Source organism: Micromonas commoda, chromosome 1, assembly GCF_000090985.2.
Source record: "Micromonas commoda chromosome 1, complete sequence".
Taxonomy (NCBI): Eukaryota; Viridiplantae; Chlorophyta; class Mamiellophyceae; order Mamiellales; family Mamiellaceae; genus Micromonas; species Micromonas commoda.
This window is the reverse complement of record NC_013038.1, coordinates 223803-241153: the sequence shown is the minus strand read 5'-3', so window position 1 is coordinate 241153 and position 17351 is coordinate 223803. Positions and strand designations below refer to the sequence as shown.

General features: G+C 69.0%; 1 protein-coding gene across 1 annotated transcript; it reads right to left on the bottom strand.

Moving 5' to 3' along the window:
* Positions 1–63: 63 nt before the first annotated feature.
* MICPUN_54877 (predicted protein) lies at positions 64–17074 on the bottom strand (the record flags this gene model as incomplete). The annotated part of the gene is made up of 2 exons (XM_002507017.1): positions 64–4859; positions 4924–17074. 2 exons carry the CDS (start codon positions 17072–17074, stop codon positions 64–66), a joined length of 16947 nt encoding a protein of 5648 aa, XP_002507063.1.
* Positions 17075–17351: the final 277 nt, after the last annotated feature.

Here is a 17351-nt window from a genome sequence, read left to right as displayed (position 1 = left end):
CTTCAAGGGTTGTAGCATCGTTTGTAGCACTCCTTTCCGTTTCACGCGTAGCGTCAGTGCGAATCAAATTCCTCCTCCCCCCGTCGCGCCCCCCCGCGCCGTGTGAGCCGCCCACGCCTCCCTCGTCCTCTCCGCGACGACGCGCGCGCGATCCGCGGAGCCGCACCGAGCGAATCGTTTCGCCCTGTCCACGTCCCCGCCGCTCGTCTTACCGACCGATCCGATGCCCAGCACGCCGCCGAACGCATCCCCGCCGCCGTCGCCGCCGCCGTCGACGGCGCCCCTCGCGTGCACCACGACGACGTCCCCGTCGACGCCCACGCTGGCCACCCGCGCCCACGGCAGGATCCACTCGACAACCCCCGTCGCCGTCGCCACGCAGCCCACGTGGCGGTGACTCAGCAACACGACACGCGAGTCGCCCCCACCGCGCGTCGCCCCAACCCCGTTCGACTCTTCTTCTAAAGGCAGCGCCGCCTCGAACCTGGCGCCGGCGAATGGAAAGCGTCGAACCCCGAGCGAATCCCTCCGACTCGCGACGCGGAGAAGGTGCAGACCCGCCGCGTCGTTCTCGTTCCAAGCCCTGACGATGCCGTCGCCCCTCGTCGCGAGAGGCAGGCGCCGGCGAACCGCGGCGGCGGCGTCTGCGCCCCCCTTGACCTGATCCTGCGCCGCGCCGACCGTCGCGTCCACGCCCTCAACCACCCGCGCCACCGCGCCGACGGCTCCGGCAGCCGCGCCCGCGACCAAACCTCCGATGCCACGAGCGGTTCCCGACGCCAAGCCGCTGATGCCGGACCTCTGGAACCCCGCCGCGGACTTGGTGAAGATGCCGCCGACGCCGCCGACGACGTTCATCGCGAGCTCGCTCCCGCCGGTGAGCGCGCCGGTGATGACGTTCTTCTCGACGGCGGCGGCGACGACGCCGCCGCCGGCGCGACCGCCGACGAGGAAACCGGCGGCTCCCGCGTACGGGTATTCGGCATCCTTCGTCGTCGCGTCGTCGTCGTCGTCGTCGCCGTCCCCCCCGCCGCCGCCGCCGCCTTCGTCGTTCGTCGCGTCCCCCGCGTCCTTCAGGCCGAGGTTGCCCAGCCTTCGGATGTTATCTCCGAACTGGTCCAGCGTCCCGGCCACGTTGCCGAGATGGTTGACGGACGACAGCACCGCGAAAAACTGCGAAACCGCCTCGCCCTTGACGTGACCGACAACCTGCCTCGCGATGTCCGATCGTTTCAGCCTCGCGCGGTGCCGAACGAAGGCGCCCACCGTTATCGGAAGTCTGTCGAGGTTTAAAAACGCCAGCACGGACGCCAGCGCGGGGCCCACCGTGCTCGGTCGCGACCTCGGCGTCGGCTTGAACGTCAGTCGAACGGCCACGGACGAGACTCGGAGCAAGCCCAACGACATCGAGGGATCGTCCACCGCCGCGGTCTTTCGACCCTCGCCGCGGATCATCGCGCCGTCGCCGCCACCGTCGGGACCCGTTCGCGATCCGTTCGCTGCGCCGCCGTTCGCGCCGCCTCCTCCGGCGATCTTATCGATAAACGCTCGGAGCCTCCAAATCAGTGGCTCGTGCACCCGCAGGTGCAAACCGCCGGGCGTGACGTTGACGCACAGCCCCGGGTGCGACGCGTCGCTCTCGTCGAGTGGGGGCGTGGACGTGACGGCGAGGTCCAGGAGCGCGCCCCGCCTCGGGTTGTGGTAGAGCAGCACGGGAAACGCGGTGTGCGGATGCTGATCGTCCACCTGCGTGGCGAGGACGCGGAGTTCGGTAAAGGCGCCGCCGCCGTCGACGCCGAGCCTCGAGCCGGACCTCAGCGCTATGCCGTCGAGAGACCAGAGCAGGCGCTCGTCGCCGTCGTCCACCAGCGACACCGACACCGTCGGCAGGGAAACCTCGAGGACGCTCTCGTCGATTCTTCGGGAGAGATCTTCGGGAGACGACGATGAGCCGACCTCGTTCCCCACCTCCTCCTCCTCCGTCTGTTCCTCCGTCTGTTCCAACACCTCCTCCTCCTCCCTTCCCTCCCCGTCTTCGTCGATCGCCGCGGGCGAGACCTCGATGACGCACGCGCCGCCGTCCCACCTCCGCCTCACCGCGTACAAAGTCCCCTCCCTCACGCGCCCGTCCTCGCCGAGCGCCGATCCCAACCGGATGTACGCGGCGTGGACACGTCGTTCGTACCGACCCCCTCGGGCCTCACCCGGCCGCGCACGTCCGGCGGCGGCGCGGCGGGGGGCGGTCGGGAGGGCCGGGATGGGCACCCTCGCCCTCGGAGCCCTCGGATCGTCCGGATCCGACCCGACGACAACCTCCACGTGCGCCGGTTCCGTCGCGGCGGCGGCGGCGCCGAGATCGACGTATTCCTCGTCGTCGTCATCATCCCCGTCCCCGTCCCCGTCCCCGTCCCCGTCTCCGTCGCCTTCGGGATCGGAGTCCGAACCGAACCAGTTTGGATCGCCGGCTCCGTCCGATATTTCCGCGATGTTCAACCTCCGCGTCAGCGCCGGGCCTCGGCTCGACGAATTAGAACCGGCGGCGGCGACAGAGCCGAGCGCCGGGTGCATTCGCGTGAAACCGTGTTCGACGTCGTCCACCCGCAGCGGGTTCGCGAGCGCCCACGGAACCGATCGACCGCTCTCGACGGACAGCCACGGACCCTGCGGCTCCCACGGACCGCCGTTTAAATTTCCTCCGCGTCGCCTCGCCACCTGTCGGACGGACACGACCCGGTGGTCCTTGTCAAGCGTCTTGTTTGCGACGCGAACGGACGCGCCGGAGCACACCGCGCTCGCCTCGTACCCCCCGCGAATCACCAGCAGCGCCGCGCCCTCGACCCCGCCGCGGCGGCTCTCCACGGAGACGTGCGCCAGCGAAAAGTTCGCCGGCTCCGAGTCGTCGGCGTCGAGCCTCGGCAGTCGCACCCACGCGCCGCCGTTCATGGAAGCCAGACGCGCGACGGACATCCTCGGGCACCACGCGTGACCGGAACCGGCGCACCTGGCGCTCAACCTGACGTCCATGTCCCAGTCGTCGTCGTCCGTGTCCCCCGCGCCGCCCTCGTTCGACCGTTTCGACCGTTTCGACCGTTTCGACCGTTTCGACCGCCCGCCCCGAGCCTCCTCCGACGCGCCGCCGCCGCCGGGGGACCGAAACACGCACGCCGGGCCCGCTCCGGGCGCCAGGTCCCGCGGCGTCCCGCTACCCGCAGCCTCCACCGCGACGGTGACGTTCGAGAGGTTCACCGCCGCAATCGCCGGCACGATCGTGACGCGCACAGCTGGAGTCGCCGACGCGGCGGTGACCCCGGGGGGTGCCCACACCGACGCCGCCGCGACAATCTCCACCACACCCTCCGCGGTGGCGACGGCGGCGCGGGCGATTCCGCGTCGCGGATCCACCTCGACGCGCGTCGGCGCCCTGCCGTGCCCGGCCCGCGCCACGTACACGGTCCTTCGAAGGTCCTCCTCGCCGGCGTTGTTTTTCCCTTCGCGATTTCCCCCCCGCGGGTCCGTGGGGATCATCGTCTGCCGACCGGGCGCGACGACGACGAAGCCGTGAGTAGTTCCGCGCGAGTTCACACCCGAGTTCGAGCTCGTCGTCGCGACGTTTGTGAAGGAGACGACGTCGGCACCCGCCGCCCGAAGCCCCCGAGTAGGGACGAGATCGAACCCGCTCATCGCGACGGGGAAGGGGCACCCGTTGGCGACGACGAGCGGCGCTCTGACGTCGACGAGGATCGGCGCCGGGCCGGACAGAGAGCCGTGCGTCGCGCACGCGGGTTCGCACGTCACCGCCAGTCGGATAAGATTATCGCCGGACGACGTGTCTGACAAAGTGTCGGACGGCGAGACGAGGAGCTCGTGCACCGCCGGGGACCGGTCCGTCGTCCGCCGACCACCGGGAACGGGATCGTTGACGGGCACAGTCCCGCGGCATCTCGCAAACGCGAAGGGAACGCGCGAGCGGCGGCCGGTGCTCTCCCCGTCCCCCATGGGCGCGTCGAGGGGCTCGAGGCGCAGTCGCAGCGGCGACGTCGGGTCGACGCCGAGGACCGGTTCCCTCGCTCCGGCCCTGACGACGCCCCGAGCGGCGACGGATCCGTCGGATGCGTCGATGACCTCGTACTCGCAATCGCACGGCAAAGCCGTCTGTATGGACAACGGCGGGTGCGCGACGAGCCGCCACGCGCACGACGACGCCCCATCCCCGCCGCCGAGCGCGTCGCTGCCGGCCACGGTGACGCCCGCGTCGGGCTCGGCCACGACCACGACGAACCGGGTCCTCCTCTTCGCCGTTTGTCCTTCCGGCTCGTTTGTTCCTCCGTCGTTCAGGTCCGCGTCGTTCGGGTCCGCGCCGCAGGGAGCGAGCCACGGACCCTGCGCGTTGAAGCCGCACTCCTTGTTCTTTCGACCTAAGGAACCCGCGCGGATGGGCCACAGGTTGGACCGCGCGTGCGCGCATCGCGTCCCCCACGTCGACAGCGGTGACTCACCACCCGGTGACTCGCCGGGCGGTGACTCACCGGTCGGCCCGGGTGACCGGAGGAGGCGCAGGTCGAGGCCCATCGTCTCGTCCCCGCCGCATCGGTGTCCGCCACAACCCACAGGCAGAGGCGTCGAGCGACTCGAGTCGTCCGCGCCCGAGCCGCCTGACGCCGCGGGTCCGATCGAACCGCGCCACTCGCGAACGGAAGAAGAAGATGAACCGACTTCGGAAGATGAACCGACGGGCACGCGCGTCCGCCGCCATCGCCTCCGTCTCGTCGCGCACAAGCCCCTGTTCTCCGAACCCCTCGGCGGCGGCCACTCCCTCGTCCAGTTGACCGCGTACGCCCAACCGGCGCCGTCGACGCTCGCTCCTGTTTTTAAAAAAAATCACGTCAGTCTCGTTTGCCCGTACAAAGATTAAAAGAAACTCACCGTCGGCGGGGGTATCCGCGTTCCAGGCGCCGTCCCATCGCCAACCCTCCGGTAAGGGCACGTCCGGGAAGTGCGACGTGGATGCTTTACCGGAGACGCCGCGGGAGAAGCGCGCGGTGAAGAACTCGTCGAGCTGCCCTTTGGGCTCTTGCCACCCGACGAACGGGAAGAACCTCTCGCTCTCGAAAACCGATTCCTCGACGCTCGCGCTTTGTTTGGACGAACGAGCGAGGCCAGAGTCGGGGAGGGACGAAGAAGCCGAGCCGCGTCCGTGCGCGATGGGCACCGTCCGAACCTCCAGCGCGAGAGGCAGCGTCGATGTCAACACGCACGGCCCACGGACGCACCCGCCCCTCCTGTCGAAGACGAGCGCGGTGCATCGCGCGGGGCCCGCTCCCACCGCGGCGGCGGCGGCGGCTCCGAGGCGCCTGGCGCCCACGGGCACCCACGGGCCGTTGGGGGACAGCGCGATCCTAGGGATGGACGAGGCGGCGGTGGCTGTTTCGGACCAGTCGCCGGCCCCTAAACCCGAGCCGCCCGACCGTTCATCCTCGTCGTCCACTCGGACCCCCGAAGGCGAATCGAACGAGTCCCAACGAATCTCATACGGCGGCGGTACCTGGGTAACGTCCGCCGCGTCGCGCGACGCCACCGCCATCCAACCCGCGCCAGCGCACACCCCGGTCCTGTAAATCGCGAGGGGCACGCGTCCGAGCTTAGCCTCGGCGCCCGCCGTGGTCCACAGCGGCGCCGGGGCTGGCGCGGACGGCTGCGCGAGATCGGCTCGAACGCACGCGATTTCGGTCGGATTCGGCGGATGGTGATTGGGCGTGACGACGTTGCCGATGGCGACGTATCCGGGCGGGGCGCGCGGGCGCCAGACGGCGACGGTGCCGACGCCGGGGTTTTTCTTGAGCCGGGACCCGGAGTCGCCGTAGACGCGGTCGAAGCCGACGGAGGGCGCCACGGGCGACCGCCAATCGGTAGGCGGGGAAGGGTCGATCGGGGACGGGTCCTCCATCGGGGAGGCGCCGCTCGCCGACGCCGTCGCCGTCGCCGTCGTCAACCACGGTGCGCGAACGACGAACGCCTCGGTGGGAGCTCGGAACGACGGCACGATCGCCGTTCCCAGCGAAACCGTCCCCGGGGGACACACCGGCGCCCAGGCGGAAGCCTCGCACGCTGCGCCAGAATTTCTCGACCACCACACGAGCTCGAGCTGCCGGACGCGAACCAGGCGTAACCCTTCGCCGCCGAACGAGGAGGCGGCGGACGACGAAACAACCTTCTCGACAGTATGTCCGATATCGTGTCCGACAGTATGTCCGATAGTGTGTCCGACAGTCGCCACCCTCTGATCGCCCGCGTCTTCCTCTCGGTCCGACCCTCCGCCGCGTCGCGGGATACGAAGGTCGAGCCCCTCGGCGAGGCGGGCGCGAACCCTGATCCTCGGTTTGCGCCGTTCACGCGCGTCGTTCACGTCGCTCGACCCGCCTTCTCCGTCGGCGCCTCCGGTAACGTCGCGTCTCGCGAGTCTCATCTCGCGCCACTCGCCTCGCTCGCTCGGAAACCACCCGCCCCCGTTCAATCGCGATGTTTTGGAACCTCCTTTCGTTTGCAGAGCGTCGTTCAGCATCGCCCCCGCGTCGTATTCGAGCACGCACCGCGCGGTGAACGTGTCCAACCCCGAGCCCGCGAGCGCGGCGGCGACGGCGGCGTCGTGTGCGGGCGCGAGGGTCACCTCCACCCGCAGCGGCGGCGGCTCCGGGACTCGACCCCCCCGGACTCGATCCGCCAACGCCCGCGCCGCCGAGCGCCAGTTGGACACGTCCACCAGCGCGGCTCCCCGCGTCTCCCCCGCGGGTAGGAACGAGGCGCCGAGGCTGTCGCCGCCTTCGACGAGCGCCACGCGAAACGCGTCCCTGGGAGCCGGCACGAGAGCGGCTTTCGCGCTGGACGAGCCGGCGCTTTCCTCGGGCGTACCCTCCTCAGTCTCTAGAATCTCGACGAGAAGGTAGGTGGGATCGGCGTCGTCGTAACGGTCGTCGTAACGGTCGTCGTCGTCGCCGTCGAGCCCCCCCCCTCTTCCTCTTCCACCTGATCCTCCCCCTCCCAACACGTGCGGAATGACCCCGTCGGGTGGTACCTCTGTCGCGGCGGACGATGAGCCGTGAGCGACCCAGAGCGTCCGCCCGGTGGCGTTGACGGCGCCGGTTCGCGACTGACCGTTTCCGACCGTTTCCGACCGTTTCCGACCGTTCGTGGCGACCGTTCTCAGCGACGACTTCGAAGCCTTCGCGACGTCCTCGGCGAAGGCATCCGTGACGACGAGGCGAAGCGGCGTCGAGCCGGAAACCTGGATCGTCGAACCCGTCGGCCTCATATCCCCGAAAGACTGAGGCTCGGAAGCATCCGGAAGCCTCTTCTTCGCCTGCTCGTATCGCGCGGCGAGCGCCCACGGCTCCACCACCGGCTCCCACGCGGCGGTTCGCGCGTTGAAGTGGCAGACGTCCGCGGTTGCGGTCACCTCCGCGGCGATCGACGGCGAGAGTCTCGCGTCGACGTTGACCCGACGAAGCGCGAGTCGAGCCAGGGGAGTCGGAAACATACTTCCTTGCCCATCATTGCGACCGTTTCTGATAACGCCGCGATCGTTCCCGCGATCGTCGACGTACAGCGTGGCGTCGAGAAGGTCCATCGCCGCGGTCGCCACCGTCCCGGGAGGAGGAGTCGCGGTCGAAAGCGCCGGGTTTGAAAGCGCCGTTTGAAAGAAGAAAGAAGCGCCGTCGGACGGTTTGACCCACTTTGAAACCGGTAAACCGTACGCGACATCCGGCGGCGCCAAGCCGCCGCCCCTGGCGCCGCCCACGTCGCGTTCCTCCCCGTTCACGGCGTGAAAGGTACCGAGCGGCAGGTAGTCGCGGTCGAAGGGATCCGCGCATCCCCCGTTGGGCGATCTTCCGTCGGGCGGGGGGGAAGAGGAGAGGAGGTCAATCGCGTTCGCGGCGCGAAAAATCGCGAGGGGCTTTCGCCCCAGTTTGAACCCCGCTCCCGAGGGCGTCCACGCCGGGCCTCGCTCGAAAGCCTCCCTCGGGACGATCGTCGCCAGATCCGCGCGGAGGCACGCGCACGTATCGAGCGGCGGCGGGGCGTGCGAGGCGCTCGCGACGTGTCCGATGGGCACGTACCCGTCGGGGGGGACGGGTTTCCAAAAGGAAATCGTGCCGGCTTTTTTCCCCTGCGCTCGCCAACCCGAGTCGCGCCACACCATCTCCCAATTCACGGGCCACGCCACGGGAGGTCGGAGGTTCGAGTCCCGGCGTCGTCGCCGATCGACCCGGCGCATCTGGACCACCACCGTGGACGCGGGCGGCTGCAGCTCGGCGACGGCGACGTCTCCCAGGGAGACAAACCCGGGGGGACACGTCGGCCGCCAGACGGACAGTCGGGAGCGAGCGCCGCTGTTGAAATCCCACCACACGCGGGTAAATTCGACCACCGTCGCCGTCGCGGGGGCGTCGTCGCCGAAAGCCCTCCTCTCGGACGCGCCGAAAACCCTCCCGGACGAGCGCCCGAGCGACGCGCTGTGTCCAGTGCGGCCTTTATCGGTCTCGTCGGCGTCGACGTTCGTCTTATTTGAAGCGCCGGATGGCCCGGAAACATCGTCCCCGGGAAGCCCCGTCGGCGATCGAAGGTCAAAACACGCGGTGAACGACCCAAAGGAGGGCCCAAGCGCGGAGGACGACGACGCGCTCGACGCCAATGAGCTCCCCGCCACGAGCGTTCGCGCTTTGTTATCGACGATCCACGCGGGCGGGTCGCCGACGCCCGCACAAACCCTGCCAAAGACGCCATCGGCGGCGCACGCGAGCTCGACCCTCACGCACCTGACGCAATCCGCGGGGGGCGGGTTCGGTAACCCGTGCGGGTGGTCACGTCGCGGGTCATGTTGCGTTTGGTCCTCGTCTTTTACGCCGTTTGCGTCCGCCGTCTGATGATCGCCCGCGCGAATCGACGTCGCGACGAGCCCGAGGGAGACGAACCCCGGGGGCGGGACCGGTCGCCAGAGCGCGAGCCCATCCGCGACGCCGTTCGCGATCGCCGCGTCGGGCAACGCCACGCGCTCGAACCGTACCGGCGCGGCGGTGAACGCGGGTGAATCGCGAATGACGAGCACCGGTTCCGTCGGCGGTTTATCCCCGCCGAATGAGACGCAGTCGCCGAGTGGGGCGTACCCGGCGGGAGGCGTCGGTCGCCACACCGCCCACGACGCGGCGCCGGACGCGGCGCCCGAGACGCCGTCGCGGAAAACGCCGTTGTCGGAAGAGTAATAGGAATATGAGGACCAGACGGGGGCGAAGACACCGCACGGACGCGCGGGCGAAGAGGCGACGGCGGCGGCGAGCCTCTGCGATACCCGCGTCAGCGTCGCGATCTTCGAGGGCGACAGCGCCAGGCGCGTCGGCCCGCTCACCACCGTCACGCGCGCGTCCACCCCCCGCCTTCGCGCGCCCGTCGCCGCGTTCGCCTGCGAGATCATCCGAAACGTGAGGTCCACCGGGAACAGCACGTCGTCGCCGGCGGCGCGCTCGATCCAACGGAGCGCGCCGGCGTCCCATTCGGGGCGGCTGACCCCGACGCGAAGCAGCTGCACCTGCACGTCAGTCTCGACGACGCCCTCGTCCTCGTCCTCGTCGCTTAAACGTCCCACATCGTCAGCTTCGTCTTTCCGTTTCACGGCGACGTCCGATGCCTCGTCGTGAACGGAGGCTGCGAGGCCAAAGTCGAGGTCGATCGCGTCGCGTTCGTCTCCGCGGGTCTCCCCGATCAATCGTAAGCTCACCCCGACGACGCGGATCGACAGCGAGGAACGATCTCCGGGCTTCAATCCCCGGACAGCGGAAGTTTTGGCGCCGTCGACGAGCGTTACTTTGTCCGTGTCCGTTACTTTGTCCGGCGCGACGGCGGCGCCGTGTGACGACGCGAACGAAACCTTATCTCTGCTGCTCGCGCTGATTCTTCCCCCGGGCGCAAGTCGAACCAGACGCGGCCACAGAGCCTTACCCCGCGCCGGTCCCTTCTTCGCGCCCGTCCCTCCTCCTCTCGACGACGACGTCTCGATGACGGCGTTCTTGATCGTCAACGAACAGTTCGGACCGACGAAGATGACCGGGTGAAAGTCGGCTTCGTCGCCGTCGCCGCCGCCGCCGCCGTCGCCGTTCCCGCCTACGAGCCCGTCCGCGTCAATCGCGATGGCGTGACCTCGCCCGTCCAACACGTACACCCCGCCGTCGACCCCATCCGCCAGTATCCTCCTGTTTTTCCCGTTGAGGGCCACGTCCCGATCGAGCACGTACGTCTCGCCGGGAGTCATGCGAACGTCGTCGGGCAGCACGAGCTCGGGAGCCTCGCCGCCGCCCCCCGCGAGCGTCGGGACAAAGACCCTGGCGACGTCCAGCAAAAACGTGGGCTCAACCTCCAGACGCAGCCGCTGCAGCGTCGCGGACCCGCGCGACCCGTTCACCGCGGGGCCCTTCGTCTGCTCGTACGCGAGCAGCGGCGCGGGGATGCGATCGACCGCCGTCCCGGACACCGATTCCGATGCGGACGTCGATGTCGATTCTTCGGGGGACGTCGAAACGTTTTCGGGAAAATACCCGCCCCGAACGGCCCGGCGGCGCGCGCGCGGGTCCCTGAGATCCTCAATCGCGAGCGCGCCGATCGTCGCGTGCGTCGTCGACGTCCCGGTCTCGCCGTCGAACGCGCAAACCTCCGCGAACAGAGACCGAACGGAGAGCGACGCCAAGGGCTCGCCGCGTCCGCCGCCCCTAAACAGCGACAGCTCCACGAGCTTCACCCTCGCGGCTATCCTCGAAGCCACCCGGGACGGACCGACCGGGACGAATCCCGCCAGCCCCGGAGGAAGCCGGCGAAGCGCCGCGGCGCCGCGACCAAGGCGGCGCCTCTGATCGAACGGCACTTCGTCGTCCGGTTCTTCGTGATGTTGTTCTTCGTGATATTGTTCTTCGGCGTCCTCCTCGAGCGTCAACAGCTGTGCACCGGCGTCGACGCCAAAGCCGCTTTGAGCGGTGGCGTACGTCGTCGTCCTCCTCGTATGTCGTCCGTACATCGTGTCCGACACTCGTCGCCGTGCGTTCGAGAGGGCGCGTTTATCCACCGGATTCGTCGTTTTAGGAATCTCCGCCGGAGCGTCTCGAGTTAAGTTATCCGAGAAGCACGTGGAGAGCAACTGGTAATCCTCCGCGCTCAGGTCCAGCCGCAAGGGCGCGACGTCCACCTCGAGCGCGATGTCCGGGTCGTCGTCCGATACGACGACGGGGAAGTCGGAGGTTCGGACCCGGGGATGGGCGGCGGATTGGGCGTTTTCGTGGGGTGAGGGTTTTTGTGGGGACGAGTCGGCGAGCACGCGCCACACGACGGCGTCAATCGACGCGGGTTCCCTCACGAGCGGCGTGCGATCTGTAACGCCCGTAACGCCTCGTCCCGTCCCTCCTCGTCCCGTTGTTCCTCCGTCGTCGTCGCCGTTCCTGACCACGTCGACGCGGACGCCGGAGAGTCCGACGGCCAGCCTGTCAACCACCCGCGAGGGGGACGCCTTATCAACCTCGAGGGTGTTTTTCGCCGCCAAAGAACCCATGTCCAGCTCCAACGCGAGGGACGTGTCGCGCGTGGATCTCGGCACGACGATCGTGGGCGCCTCGAGCGCGACATCGAGCCGAACGGCGTTGACCTCACCGCCGCCCCTCCCCGGGTTCGAACCGCCGACCTCCCCGTCGGCGGCTTTGGCGGGTGCAGACTCTTTTCCGCCCTCGTCGGCTTCGCCGATGCCGTCGACGAGTCCCGTGACGAAGGCTCGACACTCCGTCACGAGCCTGTTGAGGAAAACCACGCGCGTGGGCCGCAGCCTGGCGCTCACGCTCGAGCTCGCCCCGTCAGCCTCCGTCCCGACGTCGAAAGTCTCGTAAGAAACCTCCACCAGCGGTCCACCAGGAGGGGAGACATAAGAGACGCCGTCCTCGAGGCCGGCCGCGTTCGCCGCGTTCGCCGCCGCGGCTCTGACTGCCCACCTGTACGGGTGATCGACCGGTAATCGCGGGTCGCACACCGTCAACGAACCCAGCGTGAACTCGGCCGCGACCGTGGACGGGTACAGCGACACGAGCGCCACGAGCGACGAGACCTCAGCCTCCGCCAAGCACCCGGGGTTGGTCATGTAACCGCCCGGAAAGCCTCCTCCTCCTCCCCCGTCCCCGCCCCTCCCGGGACCCGGTACCCTGACCCCGCCCGCGTCATCCTCGAGCGCGTCGTCGAGTAAGAGCGCCAGGCGAAGCGCGTCCACCCTGGCGTTGATTCGCATCGCGACCCTGCGTTTACCGCTCTCCACCGCGATCGCTTCGCCGCCGCCGAAGTCGGGGCCCCCCGGGCTGACCTCGTGCGCGCCGCCGCTCGCGTCGTCGAAGTCGTCGTCGGGAGTTGTTTTAGGGTTCATCAGAGACGGGAGCGCCGCCAGCGCCGCGATGGACGGCCTGCGCACCGCCAACGACACCGGACCGAGCGCCGCGTGGACCTCCGAGTTCACGCCCCGGTACTCCGGGGATCGCTCGGCGACGGATCGATAGCGAACGACGAGAGAGCTTCCGATTGCCTCTGGAGAGCTTCCGATTGCCTCTGGAGAGCTTCCGAAAGAGGAGCCGTCCACTCCCACCGCCGTCGCCGCGCCCGAGGTGAGCAGCCGACACGGCCTGCCGAGCTTCTCGGACATGTGAGCGTCGTGCACGGTGAGAGACGATAAGGACACCGTAACGTCCAAATCGTGCGCACCGTTCACCACCGTCGCGGCGACGCGAGAGAGCACCAGCCGGACCAACGCACGCTCGGGGACGTTACAGGCGTTACGGGACGTCGACCCCGTCGCCTCGGCGGGCTCGCTCCCGGCCGCCGAGTTCCACCACTCGTCCGCGTCCGCGTCCGCGTCGTAGAAGACGTCAGAGTTGGACGAGTTCAACGAGCCCGCGCTAGCCGAAGAGTTCGCCCGAGCGATTCCCGTCCCGGCGGGGATCGGCGACTCCTCCGGCGGCCCGAACGGCGTCAGCGGAGCGGCGATGACGACGCTGAGCTCCGCGAGAGTCGCGTGGATCTTAATCGCGGTCCCGCCGGCGTCGTCGACGTCCGTTCGGGCGCTCTCTTCCTCCGGCGAAGCGACCGGCCCGGAGGGTGGTCGATCCACGCCGCCGGCAGCTCGCGACGCGGCGTCGTTGATGAGGTCCCTCCACCGTACGCTCTGCTCCTCGGACCTGAACCGGATGATCCTCGACGCCCTAGCCACAGCGGAGACGCGGTCGAGGCAGACGTCTTCGCCGTCGCCGCCGTCGCCGCCGCCGCCGTTCCCGTCGTTCGCCTCCTCTCCCGACGAAGATCGCCTCCTCCTCTCCGCGGCTCGCATCGCCGCGACAGCCTCGGACATCCTTCTCGCGCCGTCGCACACGACGATCGCGTTGGGTTGTCCCACCGCCGCCCTCTTGGAGAATCGCACCGCTCCGGCGCCCCGACCCGATAACGACGTCGGGGGGAACACGTTCTTACCCTTGGAGTCGAAGAGGACGAGCGAGTTCGTGGGCTCGTCCACGCGAATAGCGCAAGGGACCCATCGCAGTCGGCCCAACGAAACCTTCAGGACCGATACCCTCGCCGCCTTTACCGCGACGGACCCGGCGTGCGTGACGTCAACCGACGACCCGACGTCGCTGAAAACGTCCGACCCGCTCGCGCTCGCGGCGTCGTCGTCGAGATCCCGACCGTTCCCCGGAACGGTTCCCGGAACGGTTCCCGAAACGGTTCCCTCGCCGACGTCGCTCATCTGCGCCGCGACGGCTTCGAGCTGACGCATCCGCGCCGGCGACAGCGCCGCCCTCAGCGCCCCCGCGCGGAAGCTAATCTCCATCGACGCTCGACCCGGGACGGGCGCCAGCGCCTGGAGCGCCGTCGCCTCGGCTCCGAACGGCGGCAGAAGCGGCAGAAGCGAACGCGGGCCCGAGGGTTGGAACAAATCGGAATTCAAACCCGCGCCTCCGCCAGTCACCTTTCGCCAGGACCCGTTCGGGTCCCAACCGCCGGGGAGTAAGGAGGCGGCGACGTCGGAGATCTTGACCCTGAACGCGTTGAACAGCTTGGCGTCTCGCGCGTCTGCGCCCAGGTCCGTCGCGGGAACCGTGCGCAGCTCGAACCTGCCGAGGTCCAGCAGGAGCGTCGCGTCGTCGTCGTCGTTTTCGGCGTCCAATTCGTCGTCGTTCGACACCTCTTTGTGGACACCTCTCACGCCCGAAGGTACCTCTGTAGGTACCTCTTTCGAGGTACGAAGGTACCTCGACGGCACGGCGACGCGCGGCGCGTGCACCGTCATCGACACGTCCACCACGGGCCTGTCCGCGAGCGCCGCGACCAACGCCTCGCGCGCGCCCCTCGCCGCGTCGCTCGCCCCCCGCGCCACCGCCCTCCTCAGCAGCTCCTCCTGCTCCGCAAGCTGCGCGGGCTTGTGACGGGTCAGCGTCCGCACCAACGCCTGCACCGGCGCCCTGAGCAGGGTGACGCGCGCGGGAGCGAGCTCGATCCCGACCCTGACGTCCGGGCGGGACGGCGAACCGTTGGGATCATCAATCCCCGAGTTTCGCGAGGGTGCTTTGGCGAGTTTCTCGAACCTGAGCGAGAGAGCCTCGGGTGGTTCGACCGCCGTTTGATTGACGTCCATCGAGTCGTCCACGGGGGGTTCGACCGCAGCGTCCGACGCGTCGACGAATTCGTCCTCGTCGCCGGACTCGACGCCGCCGGCCGGTGAGTCACCAGCCCCGGATGCGCGTCCCCAGAGCGCCGCCGCGACTCGACTCGCCGTGACGCACCCCGGCGCCTCGGACGACGAACGAGACCCCCCAGGGCCAGTCGCCGGGGCCCAGTCGTCCAGAGAGGACGCGCTCTTCGCGCCCGCCGATCGAAGAATCTTCGCGCCGCCCACGTCGAGATCCATCGCGCGAAGGTCGCATCGAGCGTCCGCCCCGCCGCCGCCGAAGGACCTCGCGCCGGCGACCAGCCCGGTGACGGACGCGTTCAGAACCTCGCGCGACGTACTCGTGTTCGCACGATTCTCATCGTTCGCATCATCCGCGTCACAAGTTTCCGCTTCGTCGTCGACAACCTTGAGCGATACGGATCCCACCGCGATCGTCGCCTCCGACTGCGGCGCCGTAGCGAGCTCGCCGCCGTGAGTATCATCCGTCGCCGCCTCGGCCCTCGCCCCGACGTCGAACACGGCGTCGAGTTTGGCCCAGTCGTCTTCGCTCATGTCCGCGTCGCCGCCTTCCTCGGCGGATTCCGAGTTGGACGATTCGAGCTGCTTTTCCCGGCTGCTCTTCCCGGAAAAACCGAAGACGCGGAAAAAACCCCCGGCGACGCCCCCGCCGCCTCCATCGTCCTCGTCAACGTCGCGGATCAACCCTCGGCGCCTGGCCTGCTGGTGCGCGATCGCGCGAAAGAGCACGCAGACGTGCGCGGGGTACCTCGCCTCCACCGCGTCCATCGCCGGAACCGACCCGACGTCCATCGACGGGGGCCAACGCTTATTCGGCTTCTTCTTAGTCATCGGCCTCGGGTGCGGCGCGATGGCGTTCTGGACGTACGATTCCACGTACTCGCGCCGCGCGCGCATCGCCCGCACGACCTCGTCGACGCGAAACGACGACCTGTAACGTCCCCCCGCCCGTAACGTCTCCTCGCGGATCCGTAACGTCACCGCGGCGACGGCGAACCTCCACCACGCTCGAGCGCCGCTCTCGCCGCGAAATCGTGCGTCATCCGAGACGATGGACGATGGACCGGAGCCTCTCGGGCGAAGGTGCGCGTGCGGCGCGCGCCTGGCGTCGCGCTCGAGACGCTCGGCGGCGACGTACGCGGCTCGCAGGTGCGAGGACGTCAGCCTCGCGGCGACCGAATCGATTCGCAGGTGGATCCGCTGCGCCGGGACGCCGCCGTTCGGGGCGAGTGATGAACCCGGGACGTCGTTCCGGGCGGCTGGCTCCCGCTTTCCCCTTCGCTCGTAGTACGCAGACGCGCTCACGGGTTCGAGAAGGTACTGGCGGCGATTCGCCTGCTCCGCGGCGGCGGCTGCGGACCCCGTGGACCCGTCAATGGACCCAGGCTGTGGACCCATCACGCGAACCGGCGCGACGACGAACGATGCGTCGTTCCCATTCCCGCGTGGGTGGTTCGAGACGACGACGCCGGGTTCCATCGCCGCGACGAGCGCGTCCGGCGAGACGGTTTCCCACCCGCCAGCTGTGTCGGGCGCCAGCGAGTCCGCCCCCACGTCGAAATAAACCGCGAGTCCCGTCAGTTTGGCGCTCTTGCGCATGCGCTCCGCGAGGCCGCCCACGGTGAACGCCGCGGCGCCCGACGCGTCCACGGTGTTGATCACGAGCGACTCGAGGGTGGCGCCGGCGGCGAAGCGTTCCCCGCGCGAATCGGTCGAGCCGCTCGACGAGGCGCGGTGGTCGGCACGGCTGGCGCCGCCGGCGGGCCGATTCCCGCTCCCGGTCTCGACGAGGTCGCCCTCGAGGCGGACGTGAATCTTTGATATGCTCACCTCCAGGTTTCCCAGCACAGTGTCCAGCATGCCAGCCAGCCATCCGTCGCCCTTGGCGTCTTCGTTCTTCGTCGCGTCGTCCCGCGTAGCCTCCGCGGCGAGCGCGGATTCGAGCCATCTGGTCTCGCCCTCGTCGATCTCCCTCCTGCGAAGCGCCGCCTTGGCCTTCTCCCATCGCTCCGTCCGTTCCTCCACGGTGAGCGCGTCGTCGCCCTCGACGTCGTCCGCGAATCCGGCGACGACGTACAGCCGCTCGATCGTGGCGACGACCGGTTGCTTGCCGAGCGCTCGCCACGGGATCTGGAGCGAGAGCTTCCCGACGAGTCCGCTGCGGACGACGAACGGCAGGTCGAGCGCGTTGAGCGCTTCGGTCTTCAGCCGCAGGTTCTTCAGCACCACGTCGCCCTTGAACACCGCGACGCTGAGGTCCTTGGCGCTGATGCCGTGGACGTACTCGCCCAGCAGCTTGTTCAGCACGGACGTGAGCTTACCCTCGAACATGGCGCCCGCCGACGCCTCGGGCGGTGAACTTTATTCCCTCGGTCCAGTCAGCCCCGGGGATGCGGCGGCGGCGGCGCTACGCGATGCGGGCCCACCTGAGCCGGTCCGGACATGTATCCAGCGTTTGAACGAGTATGTCGAGCCGAGGCGAGTCAACCCCGGCGCGAGTGAGGTCGGACGGAGATGCGACCGCGCGCCTCGTCGTCCGCCCGAACCGCCCCGAAGAGAAACCGCTAACAACGTGGGCGACTCAAGTCGAGAATCTGTCGTGAGACAA